Source organism: Balaenoptera borealis (genome assembly GCF_965194805.1).
Source record: "Balaenoptera borealis genome assembly, chromosome: 8".
NCBI classification, from domain to species: domain Eukaryota; kingdom Metazoa; phylum Chordata; class Mammalia; order Artiodactyla; family Balaenopteridae; genus Balaenoptera; species Balaenoptera borealis.
This window is the reverse complement of record NC_138865.1, coordinates 67,706,069-67,732,894: the sequence shown is the minus strand read 5'-3', so window position 1 is coordinate 67,732,894 and position 26,826 is coordinate 67,706,069. Positions and strand designations below refer to the sequence as shown.

Sequence of the window (26,826 nt, the reverse complement as noted above, 5' to 3'; positions counted from 1 at the left end):
TGCCTATATTAACTCATCTAACCCTCACAACAACCCTGTGAGGTTGGTCCCAGTAGTATCTCCACTTTGTAGGTGAGTGAGCTAAGGCACAGAGAATTTAAGCAACTTGTCCAGCTAGTACTGGCAGAGCTGGTAATTGAATCCAGGCATTCCAACTTGTGTCCCCGCAGTTAGCTACTCTATTTAAAACACTGGACCATGGAACTGAATTAGATTACCTAGGGGGAGGGATGGATAGAAGTTCTCCTTCCCTACCTACCTGCTTTGAAAACATGCTTCATATCTCATACAAAATATTTATATTAATTTCCAAACTCTTCATTTTGTTTCATTGATCAATATTTCTTTTTCTGTCAGTACCATCCTATCTAAAACATTGTGATACATACATATATATATACATACATACACATATATATACATACACATACATATACCCTATCCTACTTAATTCTCATAATGCTTAAGGAAAGTACAATTATTAACATCAACCCACTTTATAAATGATAAAACTGAGAACTGGACAAAAACTTGAAACAACTCTAATGTTCTTCATAGGTGAATAAACTGTGGCATATCTATATAATGGAATCTACTCAGTAATAACAAGGAACAAGTTACTGATACACACAACTACATGGATGAATCTTAAAAACATTGTTCTAAGTGAAAGAAGCCAGTCTCGAGTGGTTACAGACTATATGATTCCATTTATGTGACATTCTCAAGAGGAAACAAAGTTTTAATGATGGAGAACAGATTAGTGGATTATGGCGGAGGATGTGTCTATAAAGAGATAACATGAGGGAGATTTGGGGAGTGATGGAACTGTTCTGTATCCTGATTATGATGGTGGTTTCACAAATCTATACATGTGTTAAATTCATAGAACTGTGTATCAAAAAAAGTCAATTTTACTGTACATTTAAAAAATACAATTATTTTTCTTTAAAAAAAACTGAGGCAGAAAGAGATATTAAGCAATTTTCCCAAGGTCACATGTCTTGTAAACGTCAAAACAGGGATAGGACTTGGAGCTGAATTACACTGTCTCCAATTGACCCCATCCAGTCACCTGCAGCCCCTCTGAACATGACCCTTTGCTCTCCTCTCCCCCAGAGAACACCGCCTGGCCAGGTACCCCTTTGTCCTGGGGGCACTTTCCCTTTCTTCTTGTTGCCCATCCAAATCCTACCTGTCTCTTGAAGCCTGGCCTCACTCTCTCCCCTCCAGGCACACCCATAGCGACTTCTCCCTCCAGTTGCTAACAGCTCATTTCACTTATATAACATACTCCAAGTACTTGCAAGAAGAATTTGCATCGGCCGAAGCCCTAGAGGGAAAATAAACCAACATGCACTGCATGTTTAGACAGGTACCAGGTGCTCCTAGAGGCTTTCACATGTACGATCGCATTTAATCCTCACACAACCTGTGTAGTAGACAATTATATCCCACTCTAAATGTGAGGGAACAGGCTTGAAGAGGTTAGTCTGTCCAATGTCACACAGCTGGGGATCAGTAGAGCCAAGAGTTGAAATGCTGCTGGACAGCAAAACCCATCCTCTTTCTATTACCTCATGCTACCTCTCAGGGGGCCTCATGGATGAACTAGTCAGCTCGATTCCTGTGCATTCATTCATTCCGATGCACATTCAGTCCTGTACATTCATCTTGTCTACAGAACAGGTCCTCACAGGCACAACCTACCTCCTCAGCTCCCCCTCCTCTTTTTTTTTTTTTTGCCTCTAGAATGCACAGTACGCCCATAAGAGTGTTAGGCCTGGACTGGTGACTCAAGATTTCTGGGCTTATAAACACAAGAGCCCAGTTGCTGCACAGAGTTGAATAATTGGGGCGGGGGGCGGGGAGGTGGCATTTCATAAAAAAATGCACAATAACATGGCCGGCACAGCCTCACCTCCAGTTATCAAGACTGCCCACATGAAGAAGAGGGTGGGGGAAGGGGAGTTCTGGGGTCCACAGCACCACTGGTGGAAATCCAAAACCTCATGGGCGCGTGAAGCCCCAGGTCCCCAGCGGCCCAGCTGCCTGAGCCTGAACAAGTCATCTCTTAAGCCACAGACTGGTGTAGTCTTCTTAATGCCTCATGGAGAAGTAGTATTAACCCTTGAATGACAGTTTAATAAAATATAACAGCTCACATTTATTGTGCACTTAACTATACACCAGATATTATGCTAAAGACTATACATATATTACCTCATTTAACCCTCCTAATAACCCTATAAGGGAAGAACTATTACCAGTCCCATTTTACAGATGAAGAAACTAAGGTACCTGGAGATTAAGTAATTTACCCAAAATCACACAGTCATTCAGTGACAAAACTGGGCTTGAACCCAGACCACCTGAGTCCACACTTAACCGCTATACATGCAGCTCCACTTTGCCTAGAGAAGAGGAGGAGGGTCCCCTACCAGTAAGGAATCCACAGCCTGTAACACCATCTTGTTCACCTATTTGATCTCCACTCCTGGCAGTGACTTCCAGACAATACGGAGGAAGGTATTTTTCACAGAAGTACTGATTTTAGCATAACAGTTTAGAGCTGAAATTTACAGGCTCTATCTTGTGCAATCCCCTCAGCAATGGGATGGTGATGATGATGGTTAGGTCAATAAATGGATTTAACAGTAGGATTTTCCTAGAATCACTGCACTAAAGAAAAATGGAAATTATTAACTAAAAATTAATAATTAAAAAATAATATTGTTTCCGCTTAATTTACAAATTCAGCCTTTACCTAACAAAAAAACAGATTATATTCCCCTCCTCAGAATTCTTGACCTCAACAGGAAAAGGAGGAAAAAAAGGCTGTTAGCATAACAAGGGAAATGAAATAAAGTATGGAAGTACAAAGAAAAAGTCATGTTTTATTGGAAGAAATAAATCTAATTCTTAATGAACTAAGAAGAGAAAATAAATGAAGTGAATGATTTGCCTGACCTGCACATGTCATTTATTCTCATGTCCTACAATATTAATGAAAAGAAATTGGACCCTGGGCTGAAATAAACATGAGAGAATTAGCATCATGCAGTGACTGAGTGCAAACTTCGAAGCCCGACAGGCCAACATGAGAATCCCTGCTCCATTGCTCACCAGGTCTGTGACTCTGAGTACCTTTGATAAATTCTCCATGCCAGCTTCCCCATGCCTAAGATGAGGAAAATAATAGTAGCCACCTTGCAGGGTTAAGGAGGATTGAACAAGATAATCCACGTAAGGAGCTCAGCACAGTGCCTGGCCTCTAGCGAGCATGCAATGAATGTCAGCTATTAGTAAAGCTTCAGCAATTGGTTTTATTTTGCTTTATAGAACATAGAGAAATTGAGCTCCTCTATCTTTTTACAAATTGTTTAAAATATACTTTCATTAACTTCATTGTAAGAATTGATTCTTTACCTCTAATGCATGAAGATGTTTCCCTGCAGTTTTAAAGCTCTTTCGCTTATTTACCTGCATTTATGAATAACTACAAACACAACTTCCTGTAGGTTCTTCTCCCTACTTACGCCCATAAAGTTAAACAAAGATAACATTTGGGAAAATATGAGAAAGTGTGTTTCTTCTTGTCTTGATACTTAGCTGGATACCAGCCCAGTGTTTGTAGATAGAATTTATTTAATAGAAAACTTGGGCAAACCAAAGTTAATATAAAGAGTATCTCCCACCTAATTCTCAATAGTTTTTATTCCTTTTTGCTTCTGAAGAGCAAAATCCCAATAACTCAACATAATAGAGACGAGCATCTCACAAGTACCATGGGTATAAGCGATACACAAAGAACATCTCTGAGAAAAAAAAAATGATGTCAGTGATATTCACCAAACCTTCAAAGATTATTGGAGGACTTAAAGTTATGCTCATTAGGAATTCAGATTAGGAGAACTTTTGATGAATGCTTGCTGTTTGAAGTATTAGAACTAGAAGTCCTGTCATCATAAACATCCTAGAAACAGGGATCCTGCATGTTATGTATTCTGCACAGTACTCTCAACAAAATGGAGACAATAACACTTTATTAAATTATAATAATGGTGATTCATGGGGCAGTAACAGAAAAGTTGAGTATTAAGTATGCTTTTTATAATGCACAAAGATGTGGCCCTTAAAACAGAGGTCAGGGGCTTCCCTGGTGGCGCAGTGGTTGAGAGTCTGCCTGCCAATGCAGGGGACATGGGTTCGAGCCCTGGTCTGGGAAGATCCCACATGCCGCGGAGCAACTAGGCCCGTGAGCTACAATTACTGAGCCTGCGCGTCTGGAGCCTCTGCTCCGCAACAAGAGAGGCCGCGATAGTGAGAGGCCCGCGCACCGCGATGAAGAGTGGCCCCCACTTGCCACAATTAGAGAAAGCCCTCGCACAGAAATGAAGACCCAACACAGCCATAAATATAAATAAGTAAATAAATAAAAAGAAGAACAGCAAACTTTAAAAAAAAAAAGTGAAAAAAAAATTATTTAAAAAAAAACAAAAAAAAACAGAGGTCATCCAAGTGACATAAAAGTAAAGAAAACTGTCAGAGTTTCTGCAGTGTTAAAAATCATCCCAGATAACATCAAAATGAATATTTTGAATTTGGGTTCAGATAATGCCCCCCAAACAGTTAGATAATCAACTAAATAACTGCTGTATCTTTTAAGATCCTTCAATAATATCAGTCCGTGAACCTCTGACAGTTTCCCCTCCATTAAGTAGAAACCATAATATCTGCCCTGGCTGACTTAAGAACTGTTATGAGGAAAATAAGATATCACATGAAAAAACCCAAGCACAAAATAAATCAGAGGTAGCATTATTACTATCACTACTCTATTTTACTATTATTACTAAAACAATAGCTATGATTAAATAAACTGATATTAAATCTTTCAGTTAGTCTGCATTAAGAGATGAAAAAACAGACACAGAAAACAAATTTATGGTTACCAGAGGGGAAAGGGGGTGGGGGAGGGATAAATTAGGAGTCTGGGATTAGCAGATACAAACTGCTACATACAGAATAGATAAACAACAAGGTCTTACTATATATAGCACAGAGAACTATATTCAATATCCTGTAATAGGGACTTCCCTAGCGGCGCAGTGGTTAAGAATCCGCCTGCCAATGCAGGGGACACGGGTTCGAGCCCTGGTCCAGGAAGATCCCACAAGCCGCAGAGCAACTAAGCCCGTGCACCACAACTACTGAGCCTGTGTTCTAGAGCCCGTGAGCCACAACTACTGAGCCCACGTGCCACAACTAATGAAGCCTGTGCGCCTAGAGCCCGTGCTCCGCAATAAGAGAAGCCACCGCATGAGAAGCACACACACCGCCATGAAGAGTAGCCTCCGCTCGCCGCAAGTAGAGAAAGCCTATGTGCGGCAACGAAGACCCAACCCAGCAGATAATAAATAAAATTAATTAATTCAAAAAAAATTCTGTAATAAACCATAATGGAAAAGAATCTGAAAAAGAATATATATAAATAATAACACATTATTATATATAATATATATAAATAATAACATATTATTATATATAATATATATAAAACTGAATAATTATATATATATTATATATATAAAACTGAATCACTTTGCTATACACCAGAAACTAACACAACATTGTAAATCAACTATATTTCAATAAAAAATTTTAAAATTAAAAAAAAGAGGTGAAAGAAGCAACCTTTTCATAACTATGTGATGGTGTGAATATGGCAGTGACTTAGAATGGTTAGATAAGACTCCCACATCTCATGCCTGACAGACCTCCATGTCTTACGTTACACAAGGATAAAAATCTGAACCAGTGGAAGACTTCTGTGCGTGAATTCTGCAAATTCCTTTCTCTAAAGTTTAAGTTCCTTATTTAACAGAAGAAGACTATGTAATGCTTAACTCTTTCGGAAAACCTTCTTGGTGATCTCTTCTGAGTGGCTGGAGAGATCAGGGAGCCAGTGCTGAGTTATGCAGTGAATTAAGACATGGGCAGCTGATGATTAATACCTGTGTGATCCAGTTAATAACTTGGAGCCATGAGAAGCACAAAACTAAACTGGTTTAGCTGCTCCCACCCTTGGTAGCAGTAGCAGTAGGAGTAAGGTAGGCTCGGCCATGACCAGAAGGGATGAATGCGTGTGTATGAATGTGCCTGCTCACTGGCCTACAGTCACAAAGTGACGTTCTTAAGTATGCGAGGTCCCACAGCCTGAGACCTGGCCACATTTGGGAGGGTGAAGGTGAGCTGTGCCGTTTGCTTTTTTTTTTCATGGTAAATTGAAATTTATTACTGGGAATGGTGGAATGGGTTAGTAAGTATAATTGAACTATACGGAGTGGTCGTTAAGCCTGGAGATAATAGATAATTGTAGTGAAAAGTCATATCAACAAGCCATTTATTACGTATATCTCTGTTCCCAGGCCTTTATGGCCATCTGTATATTTCCATATTTTGAATGCTCATTAATAGTGAGGGAGAACACTGACCAGAGTTTTATCTCATTCTTGTTGATTTCTTGGGTGTAGTTGTGCCACAGGGGTGAACTCGCCAAAACATGGGTAATCCAAGGAAAGGATACGGGGCTGGAGATAACCACAGTCTCAGCAATCTTTTTCCCAGTAACCAGGGGTGGTTGAGCTTAATTCTGAACTTTAAAATAACTTTTTTGTACTTCAGACCTTTTATATAATGAAAAATGCCTTGATCTGTATTCTTATAAATGGTGCTAAAATATGGTACTCCTACAGGAACCAGGGCAATCCACAGTAATGTTGGTTACTTCGAGTATTTCACTGTGGGACGAAAGCCAAAATGAATGTATTTAATGAAAAAAAAAAAAAAGACTCCCACATCTGAGATCAATAGTGGGAATCAGTATCATTTATTATTTTGAGTGGGGCATCTAATCAGGGCTGCTGAAGAGAACAACAGGAACACTAACCAAGATGAAGTGATCTGCCCATGAACTGGTCCTGTCAGGAATAAAATGTTCAGGTCCCAAGAATTCCTCTCCCAACAGAAGCCCAGCTGGGCACAGATCACTTACCGGAAAACCTTCAACTGTCTTCATGAGCACCTCCCTACACATCCCAGGTTGAGAAGGTGTCAGCCTGGGTTCAGGGAAGAGAAAGTCCCGTGTGTTTTCTTCATAGTAGGCCAACTCTTCCCACGCTAGAAACAAAGGAAGAAAGGCATAAGTAGATTTATGTTCTGAAAATGATGTATCTACATCCCTGAGTTTAACAAAATAAAAGCTTAGACAAGTGATGGCAGAGACAGCACTCAGATAAAAATAGACATTTTGATCACAGCACCTGTTATTCAAGAGGCAACGACTTCTACTACTTTTTGTCTCATGCATAATTTTTAAAAGCCTTCCCAAGTCACTGCAGAGAAAAAGACTATCTAAAGGGTTGCTCCACAAAATAGAACAAAAGGGAAAATCTCTTTCCATCCAACATCAACAAATGTTTTCTAAGGACATACCGTGGGCCAGGTCCTAGGGATAGAACAGGCAGACAATGCCCTGTTCAAAGGTTACAGTGTAGACTAGGGTTCCATGTGTTCTGTGATGCAGGAATGTCAGCGTCCCAGTGGCTCAGAGAACAGCCAGAGCTGTGGTTCTCAGCAGTACTGGTACCAAACCCAGGGACATTTTGGAAATTTGTGGAGAAATTTCACAGGCAGGAACCAAAGTTCAAGGTATCCTGCAATGCTCAAGACACTCCTGCACGACTTTTTAACAACCTACCAGACATTCTTTCAGGCAAGAAAACTTTTTATAGTTATCTGAGCCTGGAATCTAACTGTTACATATAAACACAAAGCATTTTTTTGTACAACTTAAAAATACACTGAATTTTCAGGAAAGCAGGTACCATGTAGATTAAGGAACAATTGTACTTTGCTTTGTTTGGATATTTACCAAGACCCTTTTGGCATTTTGAAAATCATATCACATCCAAATATTACATTTTGCTCAACATTTACATATTAGTATACATGTCATTTTATTTTAAATCATTTTCCTTTGTATTTCTCCTTTATATTATGGCTGGAATACTATATATTTTTTGCAGTGACCTATATAATTGGTTATATTAACTGCGAATATTATTTCAGTATGGTAAAAGGGATAGTATGAAATACTCATTACCAAAAGATCATCTTGGGTGTAACATGATTAAGAATCACTGAGCTAAAGGATGGAGAAGGTGCCTTCTACAAAGCAGGTGCTACACAAGTGGTTTGGACCAAGAGTGGCCCCTGTACAGAGCACCACCAAAAAAGTAACTGTAGTCAGTGAGGTAGCTTTGATACCGACCAGGGTTCCTGGCCTTCCCCAATCAATAGCAATTGACTAGAGGCTAGATAAGAAACTCAGGCAAGGCTTTACTGAGGCCCCTGCGACCTCAGGAGGGAGCAAAAACAAATAACGTTTCCCTTGCTTGCTCGGTCCCCGAGGCGGGGTGAGCTGGTTCCTTATATGGGGGTGAGGGTAGGGATGTGTCCAGGGATCAGGCCAGTAGGTGGCTTAGGTGTTTTGCCCACCCCTCCGGTGGTGTGTGTTGAGTGCAGGCGGCATACCTGCAGACATGCAGTACCCTGCATTTGCTCCCCGACACCCTGTTTTTGCTCCAGGCTCTTCAGAAGTGGCAGTTGCGTTTTTTGGTCCCTTTGTATCTTTTGCCCAGAATTTGCCCCAACTGCCCATGCACACAGTTATTTTTAGTCCCATATAGTTTCTCTGTATTTTGTTGCTGGAGGATAGGTGTGTCCAGGTGCAGGCATTGTAGCAAAGGGTCCCAGGTCCCAGCCTGTCTCAACTTTACTGTTTTGTGACTCCTATTTTATTTGTCTGAAGAATTCTGATGAGGGTATATTTTGGTGCATCAACTGTAGAAAATAACTGACCTTACATCAAATAATATGATGGATTAATTTCTTCCTACTTATTCCATTTAATGTGAATGTTTGGATTCTAACAAGGATCAAAGTGCAAAAAGAATGTGTTCTACATTTTTCATCATATTTCTTTCTCTTCTTCCCTTCTCAGACATGCTCCAGCCACAAAGGACTGATGATGCATCTTTCCCTCCTCTGCTCTGCACTTCCTCAGCTTATGCTATTTCTTACAAAACATCCTTTCTCCCTTCCCACCCTGTTGAGATTCTATTCATCTTTCAAGTTTCACCTTAAGTGTCTTATAGTATCTCCAACATAACAGGTCCAAAATAGAAGTCTTGACTTTTTTCCACAAATAAGCTCTCCCCTACCTTCCCATCAGAGGAGCCAGTACTAGTTACTCAAGCCAAAAATCTAGGATTTATCCTTGATTCCACTCTCACTCCTTACATCAATCCATTAGCAAGTTCTGTTGACTATATCTCCAAAACAAATCTAAATTTTGTTCCCTTCTCTCTATTAGTACAGCTACCACCATGGTCCAAGCCCCCACCCTCCTCTTTTCTGGACTGCTGCCATGACCTCCTAGCTGGTCTCCCTGCTTCCATTCTTCCTGAACTCAAATCTATTCCCCACACACTGTGATGTTACATCAGATTGTGACTTTCACCTGGTTAAACCTTCCAATAGGCTTGCCATCATATTAGAATAAAATCTAAGCGTCTTATCCTAGCCTTTAAGACTCTGTATAATCAGGCCTCTAATCACCTCTCCTACTTCCTTTATTATCACTCTCCTCCTTGGTCATTCCTTAGCATCCCTCCTGCCCTTCTTGCTGTCCCTCAAACACACCGAGGTCATCTCTACCTTAAAGATTTGTCCGTCTTCGGACTTCCCTGGTGGCGCAGTGGTTAAGAATCCGCCTGCCAATGCAGGGTACATAGCTGCAATCCCTGGTCCGGGAAGATCCCACATGCCACAGAGCAACTAAGCCTGTGTGCCACAACTACTGAGCCTGCGCTCTAGAGCCTACAAGCCACAACTACTGAGCCCGCATGCTGCAGCTACTGAAGCCCGCCTAGAGCCTGTGCTCCACAACAAGAGAAGCCACCTCAATGAGAAACCCGCGCACCACAACGAACAGTAGCCCTAGCTTGCCGCAACTAAAGAAAGCCCGCGTGCAGCAACAAAGAACCAATGTAGTAAAAAATTTATATATATATTAAAAAAAAAGGTACTGGATTTAGGGCTCACTCTAAATCCAGGATAATCTCACCTTGAGATCCTTAACTTAATTAGCGTCATACATGCAATGATCTGTGATACCAGCCCAGCAGTGCTCCCAGCACTACGCTGGTCTCCACAAACATTGTGTGTTTTCGATCGTATGTTCCTATTGGGAACAAACACCTGGTATGGTGCTCTACACAGTGGGCTTTTCCCTTTTCCTTTCATATGTTTTTGGCTAGTTCTTGTCACTGCATCCAAAATGATAGCTATTACTTACTATTCCTACATTTAGCAAGAATTAAGATAAAAATGAGAGGTCCGAAAATTGGAAGTGAGTTATCTGCTATCTTTGGAATCACCAGAATAAAAAAGAAACTGAAATAGGGTTAGAGAAACAGAAGGCTGTGAAGCTTCTCAATTCTGTCTCTCTGGTTTGGTCATTTTCTAAAGATCCAAACTACCACCCAGTGTGAAAATGTCAGCACACCAAGGGGATGTTACAGCAAGAGCCTAGGTTATAAATAATAAATAAACATGTGCACAGGCTGAGCAAGTCTCATAAGCCAAGTAAAATACCTGAAAGAGCTCGGTGTTCTTAATAGGCTAATGGCACAGACAGGGACATCATCAATGCCATCAGTGAAAAACTTCTCCCTGAAAAAGGAAACAAATGAGACTTTAAGAGAAATAGTAATTTTAATAACGATACTGGTTCTAGAAATATCTAACATTTAGAGAGCATATCAGAATTGACAGCTTGCTTCCCCATATGGAGTCTCACTTGATTCCTTCTTTACAGATAACTGAGGCTCTGAGAGTTAAGACACTTGTCATGATGCCAAATGGCAAAGCAGGAATTCAAAACCAGATCATCTGAGGCAGGAGTTCTTTCCTTGCTGATGCCTAGTAAACATCACTACAAAGTATAAAATCAAGCTCTGGGGCTTCCCTGGTGGCGCAGTCGTTAAGAATCCAATGCAGGGGACATGAGCATTGGTCTGGGAAGAGCCCACACGCTGCGGAGCAACTAAGCCCGTGTGCCACAACTACTAAGCCCGCACTCTAGACCCCGTGAGCCACAACTATTGAGCCCGCGTGCCCAGAGCCCGCGCTCCGCAAGAAGAGAAGCCACCGCAATGAGAAGCCCGCACACCACAACGAAGAGTAGCCCCCACTCACCGCAACTAAAGAACGCCTGCGCGCAGTAACGAAGACCCAACGCAGCCAAAAATAAATTAATTAATTTAAAAAAGATCAAGCTCTGATTCACAGAATGGGTGCCCACTAAAAAAGAGCATTTTACAGCTGGACTGAGCATTTTACAGCTGGACTGAATATACATGACTTATCCCAAAGTAGAAGTTTCTGTGTAAGACGTCAATAAAAAAAAAAAGCACCAAGCTCGCTGTCAAACAGAATTATGCTGCCCCCCTGTGTCTATTTGCTTTTTCCCATCTTTGTAAACTGAAGACCCAGAGGAGTCTTTATTACTTCTAAGCCAAATCATTGGATCTCTTCATTCTTTAGAAGTAAAGTCGTATGCAAATCTGAGGTACTTGTATCACAAACTTAATGGTCATAATATGTCTTTTGATTATAGTAAGTGTGTTTGAAAGTGCTATGAAAAAATATCAAACACAGTAATATCTACAACAAAATGAAAAGGTAACAATTCGGCCAATGAAGAATTGTTCCCTGAGAACCTAAATGTGGCCCATGTGACCCCACAGCACAGTCCACTTGAGACTTTAAGCAAATCATTTTTACTTAATTATCTAGTATCAAGAACCAGCAGATCAAGGTGGCTCACCGTCACCACTCTGTACCTGGTGCCACTGGCATAATACCAGGAAGTGGCACAGTGTAGGGCATTTTCTAAGTACACCTTCAATAAACATATGTTGGACAAATTAATGGATCAATCTGTAATGCATCTGAAGCTAAACAAAATTAATTATATCAAGCAATTCAAGTTTAATTCCACTAAAATTACAATCTGAAACTGAAGGGTTGTAGACAAAAGGAAGACAAGTACAATAAAGCCCCCACTTTGTATCTGATTAACTTCTGAGTTATAACCTGTAAGCATGCACACAGTTTCAATATTCTCCAGTCATCACAATTTTGAACTATTCTTGCAACCTTCTCACAGATGGATTTCCGGTCAAGTAAAAAAAAAATGGCAGTCAAAAATATACCAAATTTTTAAAAGTTGCAGGAAATATATATTCAACCTATCTATATACACATATATACATTAAATATACATATACTAAATATTAGACATAGTTAATATTTATGTACATATATGTGAGTGTGTGTTTGTGTATATGTGCATATATTTTAGAATTGAATATACTAAATGCATTATATATATTAAATGCATTATTAAAGGTCTAAAAAAGATATACAACAAATTGTTAATTGTAATTATTGTCAGAGGTTGTTGATGAATGTGGCGTTTTACTTTTTATTTTATATTATTTTGTTATTTAAAATTTTTACAGTGAGAATATTTATTATAGATATTGGGTAATCTTTTTAACTCACGAAAAATTAAACAAGATCAAAATGGTCCTGCTTCTATTTTGTTAGCATACTAAAATATAACTTGCCAGTTAACAGTGACATACGTTTGAACATAAAATTGGGTCAAATAAAAAACTTATGGAAGAAAACTCAATGCCCAGATTTTAGCCTGTTACTTTTAGGCTAAAAAACATTCAGTGAGAATTTCTGAAAAGCAGGTAGGAGGCATCTCTGATCTTCCCTCTGTTCTGCCTACCTAAGAAAGCACTGACATATACAAGAGTGTCCATCCCTAGACCCACCGAGAGTGGGGTTCTTATCTGTTTTCAGGACCTGCCTCTGCCAACAAACCAAGCAGCAGAAGAAAGAACTACAGACTCCTGGGTCCACTCCACTCCACTGGGGCCCTTGACCTCCTCCAGAACAGCCACAGTAGGCAGGGCCATGATCCTCATAAAAGCCTCCACAGCCACCTCTGCTTTAGCTGAGGCATCTGCCAGACTCACCTTTCTTCTCCCATGCTTTCTTAAGAAAAAGAAAGTTTCACACATAAAATATCAAAATAATGCAACAAAACAGGGGAAATACATATGTGTTAAGCATAATTAATTTAAAACTTTGGTAAAAATATCAGGAATTTATACCAAAATGCAATGTTAATATGCAGACATCACTCCACAAGTAATCAAAGGACACTGACAGTCATACTATACAGAAGGAAAGAAAGAAAACAAATTATAATATGGGAAAATGGAAAATTTCTGAAGTAAATTTAAAATGTCAAGGTTGTCACAAATCGTATCTAAAAAGAAGGGACCGGAAAATATGGTAAAATATATTTTAAAGAATTGTTACACACTTTATAAACACAAAAAATCCAAATGATAGCATCCAGCATTAGCTAGGATATGGGGAACAGGCACTCTATACAGTGCTGAATGCAGTAGAAATAATGGAAACTTGCTGGGGATCAGTTTACTCTCAGGTTATAAGATACGGTTCAATCTAGCAATTCTATTATTTACAAATATATCAAGAGAAAAAATAATTGTTATAAATATATGAAAGACAAAGAAATCCTAATGCTCAACAATATCAATTTAAGATTGGTAATAACACTATGGAAAATACATAGCTATTGAAAATGACAAATAAGTTACCTACAGGTAACAATGTAGAGTGAAAAAGTAAAACCCAAAGTATTATTTACAGACTTTTTATAGACCTATAAAAACACATAAGTAAATTCATGAAATTCTTCATGATATCAAAAATAATGCTTTTCGATCTGTTTTTAAAAATTACAATATAACAGTAACATATAATTGGGGAAGTTAGTAAGAGAAGAAAATGTATGTGACATTATTTATGTAAAAATTCCATATCCATGTGTTCTTCTAACCACAGAGAAAGAGCAAGAAACATGTTCACCAATATATAAATAGAGGTTTCCTCATCATTTGGGGATGCTTTTTACAAGTTAAAACTGTGAAGCTGGGAAGGGAAAGGGCAAAGCGTATGGCAGCAAAGATCAGAAGAGTATTAGAAATGTTTCTGAGTTTTAGGTATCCTTTCTCTCTCTCTCTCTCTCTCTCTCACACACACACACACACACACACATACACACGCAAACTCTAAAATCACCAGATAATCAGCCACATTGAGAAACTCTGAGAAGTGGTGCCACCAGGTGGCAGTTCCTACGTGCTCTCACTAGCTCAGGTCTCTTGCATAACACAAAACAAAGTCATCACAGAACAGTTTCCTCCTAAAGTCCCATGATTCCAGCACAGAGGTCTCAAACTTTTTCTGCAAAGGGCCAGAGAATAAATATTTTAGGCTTTGCAAGCCATATAGTCACAACTACTGAACTCTCATTCCAGCACAAAAGCAGCCATAAACAATACTTCTATGAATGAGCATGGATAAAACATCACAGACGATGAAATTTCAATTTCATATAATTTTCATGTATCAGTAAATATTCTTCTTTAAAGAAATTTTTTTCCAACCATTTAAAAATGTAAAAACCAAAGACAGTTTGGCAGTTCCTTAAAAAGTTAAACACGGAGTTACCATGTGACCCAGCAATTCCACTCCTAGGTATATACCCAAATACATACCCAAGAGAACAGAAAACACATATTCACACAACTTGTACATGAATGTTCACAGAAGTGTTACTCATAATATCCAGAAGGGGAAACAACTCTAATGTCCATCAACTGATGAATGGATAAACAAAATTTGGCATATTCATATAAAAGTACATTATTTAGTACTGATATATGCTTCAACAAGGATGAACTTTGAAAACATTTTGCTAAGTGAAAGAAGCCAGACATAAAAGGGCACAAATTGTGATTCCATTTACATGAAATGTCCAGAATGAGCAAATCAATTAGAGACAGTAAGTAGATTAGTGGTGGCCAGGGGTTGGTAGGAGGAGGGAATGAGGAGTGACTGCTAATGAGTACAGGGTTTCTTTTGGGGGTAATAAAAATTCTAAAATTAGATAGTGGTGATGGTCACACCATCTTGTGAACATACTAAAAACAACTGAATTGTACACTTGAAAATGGTGAATTTTATTGTATATGAAGTAAATCTTAATTCTTAAAAATGTAGAAGCCATTCTTAACTCACAGGCCACACAAAAACAGACTGCAGGCTGGATTTGGCCTGGGGGCTGTCGTTTGCCAACCCTGTTCTAGCATCAACAGAGAAGATGGCTTTGGGTTTCACACACACACAAACACACACTCTCACTCACTCACTCTACAAATTACGACACAGCCAAAAGCAAACACTTGAAAGAAGCTGAGCCAGGACTAAAAAAATTATTTGATGATTATTAGATAAAATTATGAAAAAATGGAAAGTCAAAGAACCTGTTTAAGCTATGCTCACTGCTTTTTCAAACCCAGGGCTTCCCTGGTGGCGCAGTGGTTGAGAGTCTGCCTGTCAGTGCAGGGGACACGGGTTCGAGCCCTGGTCTGGGAAGATCCCACATGCCGCGGAGCAACTAAGCCCGTGTGCCACAGCTACTGAGCCTGCGCATCTGGAGCCTGTGCTCCGCAACAAGAGAGGCCGCGATAGTGAGAGGCCCGCGCACCGCGATGAAGAGTGGCCCCCACTCGCCGCAACTAGAGAAAGCCCTCGCACAGAAACGAAGACCCAACACAGCCAAAAATAAAATAAATTAATTAATAAAATTAAAAAAAATGCTTTCTTTAAAAAAAAACGGGCAAAATTCCACAGACCGGTGGGGTAAAAAGCATGTGTTATATAGAGCACAGCTTTTAAATGCCAGTCCCCATTTTGTCATGCCAAAATCCTTTTAAAATTAAATTAAACTAATTTAGAAATTCATTTATTGGCACATTACCTGGAGGCACTAGCTGTATTAACTCAAACCTTGTTAGAAAGCCTAAAAAGGAAAAATGAGATATTAATACTTCAGAATACTGTCAGAGTTTTTCATTAATTACTAAGTTTAAAACTGCCATAATACCCCATTTACATTACTACTACTGATAGTAAGTGGCATACCAACAATGATTCAGGTATTTCTAGACCCAATAAATTGGGGGCATGGGGTGAGAATAACTGAGTTATAAACATAGCATTTTGTCTCCTGAAAAATATTGACAAAATATGATATTTTCTCTCTTAAAGATGTATTCATAAATCACGGAAATAACAATATACTACTTTTCATTTTAAAAATTCAAAATACAACTGTTATCCATTAACCTATAAAAGTTTATCTTGCTTAAAACAGTATGCTATATGACTATATAAATTAGACATAAAACAACATTTTTTTATATTTGCTGAGTTCAAAATATATTTAGAAATAGTGAGCTCGAAGAAGATATACAGATTGCTAACAAACACATGAAAGAATGCTCAACATCACTAATCATTAGAGAAATGCAAATCAAAACTACAATGAGGTATCACCTCACACCAGTCAGAATGACCATCATCAAAAAATCTACAAACAATAAATGCCAGATAGGGTGTAGAGAAAAGGGAACCCTCTTGCACTGTTGGTGGGAATGTAAATTGATACATCCACTATGGAGAACAGTATGGAGGTTCCTTAAAAAACTAAAAATAGAACTACCATACGACCCAGCAATCCTACTATTGGCATATACCCTGAGAAAACCATAATTCAACAAGAGTCATGTACCACAATGTTCACTGCAGCTCTATTTACAATAGCCAGGACATGGAAGCAACCTAAGTGTCCATCGACAGATGAATGGATAAAGAAGATGTGGCACATATATACAATGGAATATTACTCAGCCATAAAAAGAAATGAAATTGAGGTATTTGTAGTGAGGTGGATGGACCTAGAGTCTGTCATACAGGGTGAAGTAAGTCAGAAAGAGAAAAACAAATACCTCATGCTAACACATATATATGGAATCTAAAAAAAAATAAAATATAAATGTTCTGAAGAACCTAGAGGCAGGACAGGAATAAAGATGCAGACGTAGAGAATGGACTTGAGGACACAGGGAGGGGGAAGGGTAAGCTGAGACGAAGTGAGAGAGTGGCATGGACTTATATATACTACCAAATGTAAAATAGATAGCTAGTGGGAAGCAGCCACATAGCACAGGGAGAGCAGCGCGGTGCTTTGTGACCACCTGGAGGGGTGGGATAGGGAGGGTGGGAGGGAGACGCAAGAGGGAGGAGATATGGGGACGTATGTATAGGTATAGCTGATTCACTTTGTTATAAAGCAGAAACTAACACACCATTGTAAAGCAATTACACTCCAATAAAGATGTTAAAAAAAAAAAAAAGAAATAGTGAGCCCATGTTCAATGTCTATAAGGCCAAGAATAAAATTTAAATATTAAAAGTAATTTAAAATACAAATGGTATAACAATAAAAAATCAGTAAAGATAATTCCCACAAAATATTAGAAGTAAAAACATTTTAATATGGACAATAATGGTGATTATAGTTAATACTGTACTTGAAAGTTACTAAGAGAGTAGATCTTAAATGTTCTCACCACAAAAAAGAAATGGTAATTATGTGATGTGCTAGAGGTGTAAGCTAACACTATAATAATCATTTTGCAAAATATCTGAGTATCAAATCAACATGTTGTTACCTTAAACTTACACAATGTTGTATGTCAATTATATCCTCAAATAAAGCTGAAAAAAATATATACAATGAAAGTAAAATTCTCCCTTTGTAGATTTATGAAAAACACAAATACATGAGGACAGAATTTTAAATGCCAAGAAACTTAAAACCAAGACACCCCATAATTTTGGGTTTTCCAAACAGGAAGAAGGACTATATCCTTTCCAACCATCACCCCAATTGTAATGTAAAGCGCTTAATCTATCTCAGTCTCTAAATTCCTTACACTCAATTAATTCTCACCACGTGTCATGTCATGAATTAGAAGACTTAATTAATATTGTTCAGATGGCAATATTCTCCAAACTGATCTACAGGTTCAATGCAACCTATCATTGCCTATCAACATCCTAGCTGGCTTCTTTGCAGAAACGGACAAGCTGATCCTAAAATTCGTATGGCAAACTAAAGGAACCCAAATAGCAAAAACAGGCTTGAAAAAGAAGAACTAAGTTGGAGGACTCACACTTCCTGATTTTAAAACTTTCTATAAAGCTACAATAATCAAAATAGTGTGGCACTGGAATAATGATAGATTTATGAATCAATGCAATAGAATTGAGACACCCCCCGCCCCCCAAAAAACACCTCACATTTACAGTCAATTGATTTTCAACAAGAGTGCCATGACCATTCAATGGGGGAAAACTACTCTTAGTAACAATGGTGCTGAGACAACTGGATCTCCAGATGCACAAGAATGAAGTTGGACCCTTAGCTCATGCCATTTACAAAAATCAACTCAATATGTATTATAGACTTAAATGTAAGAGCTAAAACGATAAAACTCTTAGAAGAAAATATAGACATAAATCTTTAACTTGAATTACACAATGGTTTCTTAGTTATGACATCAAAGGCAGAAGTAACAAAAGAAAAATAGATAAAATATAATTCATCAAAATTAAAAACTTTTATGTTTCAGAGAACACCATTAAGAAAGCAAAAAGATAATCCAAAGAATGGGAGAAAGTATTTGTCAATCATACATCTGATATGAAAGTTATATCTATAATATATAAAGAACTTACAACTCAATAATAAAAATCCAATTAAAATATAGGAAGAGGATCCGAATGGACACTTCTCCAAATAAGATATACAAATGGCCAATAAGCACATGAAAAAATGCTCAACATCTTTAGCTATCAGGGAAATGCAAATCAAACCTACGAGGTACCACTTCATACCCACAAGGATGGCTACCAAGCAAAAGGATAAATAATAACAAGTGTTGGCCAGGATGTGGAGAAATCAAATCTCATATATTGCTGGTGGAATGTAAAATGATACAACTCCTTTGGCATAGTCTGGAAATTCCTCAAAAAATTAAACTGAGTTACCATATGACCCAGCAAGTTCACTCCTAGGCATACACCCAAGAGAAATAAAAACATGTTTAAAAAAAAAACTTGTACACAAATATTTATAGCAGCATTATTCATCATAGCACCAAAGCAAAAATAATCCAGATGTTCATCATCTGATGAATGGATAAACAAAATGTGGTTTATCCATAAAATGGGACATTATTTGGACATAAAAAGAAGTGAAATCTTGACACATTCTATAGCAAGGAAGAATCTTGAAAACATTATGCTAAATGAAAGAATCCAGTTACAAATGACCACATATTATATAATTCCATATATATGAAATATCCAGAATAAGCAAATCTATAGAGGCAGTAAGATTAGTCAGTAGTTGCCTAGGGCTGGAAGGGATGAGGAAGAATGGGTATAGGGTTTCTTTCCGTGGTGATGAAAACGTTCTAAAATTGATTATGGTGATGGTTGCACAACTCAGTTAAGATACAAAAACCATTTAATTGTAATAAAACAAACAGAATCATACCATCCAGTAAGTGCCATATATATCTAGAAAAGGATTTGTAATTGAATCAATGACATGATTGAAATTTTACACAGACTATCTTGAACATAAATATGGGGTAAATATGGAAGTATCACAACTTAGAAAATAGAATTTTATATCTGTGAATTACATATACACAATAGTCTCTCTCTCTTCTGTTGGGGGTGAAGGGAGGAGTACCTACTTTCTAAAATGTCTGCTACAGCTCCAGGATCTATTGCATTTTCAAATACCTGCAGGAAAAAAAATGGGGAAAATAAATCTTCAAAGTTTTATTAATATATACTTATAGAAAATCTAGATCATATTCTTCCAAATAATTAACACATGTCAAATCCAGCCATATAATATTTTAGGATTCAACAGGAGTACCTTTAACAGGTATGTGGTTAAAAGTTCAACAAATGACTATAGAATAAATGAATGAGAATTAACACAACACCAAGTACAAGGAAAATTTAAGTTAGCTGAATCCACCACATGTTCAAAACATCATCTACTTGACCTAGCCCCACAGTTTGTTGCTAAAAGCACATCTGGCATCTACCTGAAAGAGTCTTGTTTGAGTACCTAGAAAAACATCCTGAATACAACAGATACTCATTACATGTTAACTGAATAAATGACTTCTCTTCCCAAGCAATTGGTTGTGCTAAAAAGGAACATAAATAAAAATTCTACGTGCAACACAAAAGGAAAGCTAAGTACTCATAGCTAGACTCCCACAGAATCCAAAAATAACAAAAGAGAGAGCCTCATAAGTTTTAGGTGTATCATGAAGCACAAGAAAAACTCTGTGATACCTGTCTACTCACAGCCAAATATGTTTATTTTGTCCTTGAGATAAAAGGGCCTACGGGACTGAAGTAAAGGCATAACATGACCCTCTCCCTGAACTCTAGAACCCTGTAAGAAACACAATTTTTCAGCAGAGTTTGATTTCAGGCATTAAATTTCTGATTTAAACGGTGTTTAACCTTAAGCATGATTAAAATCTGCTCTTGATCCAAAACCAGGTCTGCTTTAACTATAAAAGTGGAGGCTGTCCCCTGTAATCCATTTCTGTCTTACTGACTTGGATTTAACAAGCAAATGTGAGTGAGCTGGGTTTTTTTCCAAAATTATTTCAGTAATATTAGTTCAACCCTTCTCTTCATCCATGTCTAAGAATTTTCTCAAGGATGACTGTGGGGAATATATGATCAACATGAACTGCTCAAACACAATGGCTCATACATTCTTTATGAGTAATTTCTTGTTTATCTGAATGCTTTAGAACATTGAATTCTGAATTATACAGAAGGTCCAAGGAGGAGAAAGTGTTTTTGCTACTCCCTGCAAATATTTGCAGCTAGAGAATGGAACAGATACAAGAAAGCTAGAGCCAACTGGTAGAAAGCTTGAATATGAACTAAAACCGCTCACACAAGAAGGCAATTTTTCAAAATTTAAAATAAAGCATTTATTTAATTGCACTTTATAAAATGAAAAATGGTCTGTGATATCTAGTAATCTCAAATACACAGCTTTGCAACATCTAGAGTGTGACTCTGAGACTCATTCTCCTCTTCTGCAAGTCAGGGAGCTTGGACTAGATGACCTCCAAGGTCATTTACAGATTGATTTACAGCGTCTACAATTTTACGTCCTTGGGCTTCTTATAAAAAGATTTTAAAGTCTTCTAGAGAAGCAAATTTACAATTGATAAAACTAATAAGGAAATTCTTGGGGGAAAAAAATAGACTGGATTTTCACCACCCACTTTTTAACCACGACCAACATTGAAATGGTTAGAACTAGGTTCCTTTGGATTCGGACTGTATGTTCCAAGGTAATATCCATTTATTCCTCTCTTATCCAACCAGTTTGGAAGACTATTTAAATTAACAGGTTGAGTCAGAAAGAGAAAAACAAATACCGTATGCTAACGCATATATATGGAATCTAAAAAAAAAGAAAAATGGTTCTGATGAACCTAGGGGCAGGACAGGAATAAAGACGCAGATGTAGAGAATGGACTTGAGGACACGGGAAGGGGGAAGGGTAAGCTGGGACGAAGTGAGAGAGTGGCATGGACATATATACACTACCAAATGTAAAATAGCTAGCTAGTGGGAAGCAGCTGCAATAGCATGGGGGAGATCAGCTCGGTGCTTTGTGACCACCTAAAGGGGTGGGATAGGGAGGGTGGGAGGGAGACGCAAGAGGGAGGAGATATGGGGATATATGTATACATATAGCTGATTCACTTTGTTATACAGCAGAAACTAACACAACACTGTAAAGCAATTATACTCCAATAAAGATGTAAAAAATTAATTAATTAATTAATGGGCTGTGATTTATAAAAATATTACACACAGCCCTAGCCCTTTCAAAAATCAATCCTCATCTCCTCTGCTACTCTGTTTTAAATAGACAGGTCATTTTCTGGGCACCACCATCCAGACCTTTAGAAGTGATAGGCCCTACCCTGAAGCCTTCCCATTCTCATCCCCTCCCCAAAAGAACCACCTCAGTGATATTTTTTGGGACAAAATCATAGGCTTATCAAGGTTAAAATTGATTCAATCTCTAAATTCCAAAACAAAAACTTCAAGAGATTGTCAGTGATTGGATAGTAATGAAATTAATGTTCCATTAAATATGAAAGTGGGAAGAGGGTTGGTAACGTTTTGGCTACTTATATTATGATCACATTCACTGGAATGGAATCTAGCTTTTATCACTGCAGCTAAATAAACCAGATATGACCTAAGGAAACTCAGTAAATCTAAAAAGCCTTCTTGTTTTGTTACAGGATTTCAGATACAGGATTTAACTAATTTGGTTAGTCTGGGGTATTTTTCTGAGTCTAAAAAAGTTTGTTTCTAAGGTCTGCTAGTTTATTGATAATCTCTGTCAGAATGTAACGCAGCTGCCTCTAACACCTCCAAGAACATTCAGAAAATGCTCTCTGTTCCAGTTAGAAAATGCCATGGGAGTTCCAAAAATAGAAAACATCTACCAGGGTACTTAGCACTAGTTTGACAGAACTTGGCTCAGATCTGGGATGCAAAAGCAAGTCCTCCAACTATGATTCTGCACTGTGCTGAGGTGCCTTCATGTAATTTTTTTTTTAAAGAAAATTTACAAAATAACTTTATAAAAGCTGTGTTCTTTATAAGAACCACTAAATGATCCTCAGACAACAGAATTTGAATTTCTCTATTTAGCAATGAGAAAGTCAAGATCACCTTTTCAAACCTCATGCTCCGCTGAATCATAATAGGGAACACGGAAGGAAAGCACTGTGTCTCCAGGTACTGATTCAGGAGGTAAACCCCAAGGAACACATCTTGCTTGCCAGGAAGGCACACCCCTGGGCAAGAAATCTTCAAAACAAAGAAAAAAATAGAGAACAGGGTTTGCGTTTTGCTTTGTAAAGGGTCTATTTTCCCTAACCTCCCACAAACAATGTCAAATTTCCCCCACCACCTTAACCCTCACCTCTCTCTCCCATAGCACTACCCTCCCTTCTCCTCTCCTTGCTCAAACTGGAAATTCCAATTTCCTCCCAAGTCTCCGCCAGGTGTCACAATCGTCCTCTCGCTGGCTCCTCTCCCCGCCCCTCCAGGATGGCAGTGCGGAAGCGGAAGAGGCTGCAGGGCCGGGAAGCTTCTCCTTAGGCCGCCCGGGTCCTGCGGTCCGGGCCGCCCGCCGCGATGCCGAGCCCCCGGAGGAACGCCGAGGGACGCCCGCTGGCCGCCTGCGCCCCGAGCAGCAGCGGCAGCCCGGCCCATGGCGGCGGCGGCGGCGGCAGGTTCGAGTTCCAGTCCCTGCTCAGCAGCCGCGCGCCGGGCGCCGACCCCACCTGCGCCCGGCTCCGCGCGTCCGAGAGCCCAGTGCACCGCCGCGGCTCGTTCCCTCTGGCCGGGGCGGGCTCCTCGCCGGCGCTCCCGCCCCCGCTGCCCGAGGAGGACCGCATGGACCTGAACCCGTCCTTCCTGGGCATCGCCCTGCGCTCCCTGCTGGCCATCGACCTGTGGCTGTCTAAGAAGCTGGGGGTGTGTGCGGGGGAGAGCTCATCCTGGGGCAGCGTGCGGCCCCTTATGAAATTGCTGGAGATCTCGGGACACGGCATCCCCTGGCTGCTGGGCACCCTCTACTGCCTGTCCAGGAGCGACAGCTGCGCCGGGCGAGAAGTGCTGATGAACCTGCTCTTCTCCCTGCTGTTGGACCTGCTGCTGGTGGCCCTGATCAAGGGGCTGGTCCGCAGGCGCCGCCCGGCCCACAACCAGATGGACATGTTTTTCACCCTTTCGGTGGACAAGTACTCCTTCCCTTCGGGCCATGCCACCAGGGCCGCCCTGGTGTCACGGTTCATCCTGAACCACCTAGTGCTGGCCATTCCACTGAGGGTGCTGGTGGTACTGTGGGCCTTCATCTTGGGTCTCTCCAGGGTCATGCTGGGGCGGCACAATGTCACCGACGTGGCTTTTGGCTTTTTTCTGGGCTACATGCAGTACAGCATCGTGGACTATTGCTGGCTTTCACCGCACAATGCTCCAGTCCTCTTTGTACTGTGGAACCAACAATGACACCATCTCATTCGTTATGGCACCAGATCTGAAGGCTTCTACACATGATGATGCTGACATAAACCAGCAGCCATCCTGCTTGCCCCCCTAAGGATTTCAGGCTTTCTTTTGGGATTTCAGGTGTCCTACAATCTTGATGGGTTGCTAGGCTAGAGCACAGTGCTGACCATTACTGATGACAGCCATATTATAGAAAGCAAAAAAACCCCCCTCTATTATATACCTATTCAACAACTTTTTATATCTCCAGGACAACTTCAAAGAAACCAAGTTGAGGTGATTATAATATTGCTGCTTTTTAAAAGTTGACATCAGAAAATTTTGTTCTGTGTAATCCTGTAAGGCAGCATATCACTTGTAAACTGAACTTTGAAAAAACAAATCACCTTCATTCTGTAAATATAAAGGCAGATGAGCCACATACTAATCCTAGTTCTTTTCCTGAGGTAGATTTTAAACAGTACTTTAAGAGTCTAAGACATAGGTTTTTCTAATTTATCCTCTGAAGATCTGTTACCACAGTTGGGAAGATTTATTCTTAATCCTAATTTTCTTGGTACGCTTTTTTAGTTTTGTCTCTTCCATCTTTGCAGAGCAGGTAGTGAGAAGAGAGATTATAGTACATATCTTTCTCTCCTTTTCCTCTACCTCCTCAAAAGATCTTTAAAAAGATATTTATTTCCCACTAAAATTGTCTTTCTGCATTCAGAGAACAAGCCAAGAACTTTCCTGAAGAAGAAACACTTAAAGGTGGGCATATCGACAGTGCCCATAGAAAAGGAAAGATGGGACTATGGCCTCATGCTTAATTCTGTTGACAGCAAATAGCATGGCATGACAGAGGACAGAAAAGCGAAGCTGCTGAGGAGATCAAAGGAACTGAGAGTCTCGGGGTAGGCTCACTACATACTTTGTCAGTGGACCAACATGGAAGAAGATGGGCCCTGCTGCCTACCATCTCTACTGAATAAAGAATAATGCTTCTTTAATGAGGTAATAAAGTGGAAAAATAACTTGATTCTTTGCAATGCAAGAGCATAAGCTTTCAAATATATACCACAAGGATGACCCTGTATATTATAGTTTTTCATATGGAATTCCATTTCCCTGTATACAGCACACTTTAGGTAACAGTATTTAACTTGAAATTCATCAAGTGGAGCCTACTGCTATACCAGGCACAAAGTATAACTCCTAAATTTCCATTTATATTGACCCTCACAATTAAAGCAGTTTATCGATGGTGCCTCCCCAAATCACAAGACCAAAAACCTCCAAATGCAGGGTGGACTCTGCTCATTATTCTTTGACCAGGAAAGATGGAAGAGGGTGTGTGCTTTAAATGCTGCTCTGCCTGAAAACATGAACCTTTAAATTACCTGTGGAACTGGTGTCTTTAGATAATCTTAACAACCAATTATTTTGACATTTATAAATAGAAAGGATTATGGCATTTGATCTGTCATATAGAGATGTACATAGGAATCCGGAGAATGGCTGTGACAGCTAGGCTCTGATTGGGTGGAAGTGTGAACTTTCTGCGTGTGAGAGGAACACTGAAAAAGGAATAGCTTCTTTTCAAAATGAAGCAAAATTATTTGCATTTCCACAACATCCTGAACACAGACTACATCTTCACTTCCTGAATCAGCCAAACTGTGACACTCTAAGTGGTTTCCTTTATTGTTTAGCCTTAGAGGGATCCTTTATTTTAATTGCAGCAATATTCAGGCCAGATATTTGGAAGCAGTTTTTCCTCTTGCAGCATCTACAAGTCTGAATACTGGGAGATCAAAATTAGGCTCACCTCATTTCTGGTTATTTTTCTGGAATTCCCTATCTTGGTTGCTGGGGCCTGAGTTTGCTGGCTTTTAAAGCACAGATCAATTCACCTGATTTTTTTGAAGCATCCTAAGTACCGCAGAGTAAAAAAAACTGATTCCACTGTTAATTAATTGTACACTGAAGAATGCCTTTTAAAAATCAAAATAAAATTAACCAGTAATGTTGAATGAAGTGAGATGAAAACTTGTTTAATTTTTGCCTTAATGAGCAGGAAGACAGATGTATCACTCAACGTCTCAAGAATTCCTTCATCTTACTGCACAATTGTGAGAGGTCACAGTTGATACAGCACAATTGATACAATCTGGTCCTATCTGCTGTCAGCAAAATCGGTCAAATCCAGGAAATTTCCATCTTTGTTTCAGAGCTGCATGTAGGATGAAATCACAGCATTTGTCACTTGTATGGAGGCTAACCAGATTTTCCATGGCCGTAACCTGTTGGTGTTCTGCTTATAATCCTGGCCAGTAGAGAAGCTCCTTATAGCTTTCAGGCAAAGCTGTGTACAGACAGTCTGTCACCAACTACACATGGAAGGGTTGGAAAATGGAAGCTGAAATAAGGAATGACTGACCCCAAACAGGAACAATGGAGTCATTCTGCCACAGCACCTCACTTAAGCAGGATTCAGTGGATAATTATTAAACAGCTGTTGATTGATCCCTTTTG

The 26,826-nt window shown here is 39.3% G+C and overlaps 2 protein-coding genes across 14 annotated transcripts in view; one reads left to right on the top strand and one right to left on the bottom strand.

Annotated features, from left to right (window-relative positions):
* Nucleotides 1-26,826, bottom strand: part of SPATA6L (spermatogenesis associated 6 like) — a 59,929-nt gene that overhangs the window by 22,509 nt on the left and 10,594 nt on the right. For 6 of the 13 annotated variants that reach the window (XM_082404415.1, XM_082404421.1, XM_082404412.1 and 3 more), the window contains 4 exons: nucleotides 22,969-23,106; nucleotides 19,917-19,965; nucleotides 16,064-16,105; nucleotides 7,058-7,182 (listed from right to left, as the gene is read on the bottom strand). In XM_082404415.1, coding sequence (XP_082260541.1) covers nucleotides 7,058-7,182; nucleotides 16,064-16,105; nucleotides 19,917-19,965; nucleotides 22,969-23,106 — 354 coding nt within the window. Of the gene's footprint in view, nucleotides 1-1,195; nucleotides 6,804-7,057; nucleotides 7,183-16,063; nucleotides 16,106-19,916; nucleotides 19,966-22,968; nucleotides 23,107-26,826 lie in introns of those variants that run through there. The other 7 variants (XM_082404420.1, XM_082404413.1, XM_082404422.1 and 4 more) reach the window with 5 other exon arrangements.
* Nucleotides 23,126-26,328, top strand: PLPP6 (phospholipid phosphatase 6). Its single transcript, XM_082404446.1, has 2 exons — nucleotides 23,126-24,588; nucleotides 25,022-26,328. Exon 1 carries the CDS (start codon nucleotides 23,437-23,439, stop codon nucleotides 24,310-24,312), a length of 876 nt encoding a protein of 291 aa, XP_082260572.1. The 5' UTR covers nucleotides 23,126-23,436; the 3' UTR covers nucleotides 24,313-24,588; nucleotides 25,022-26,328.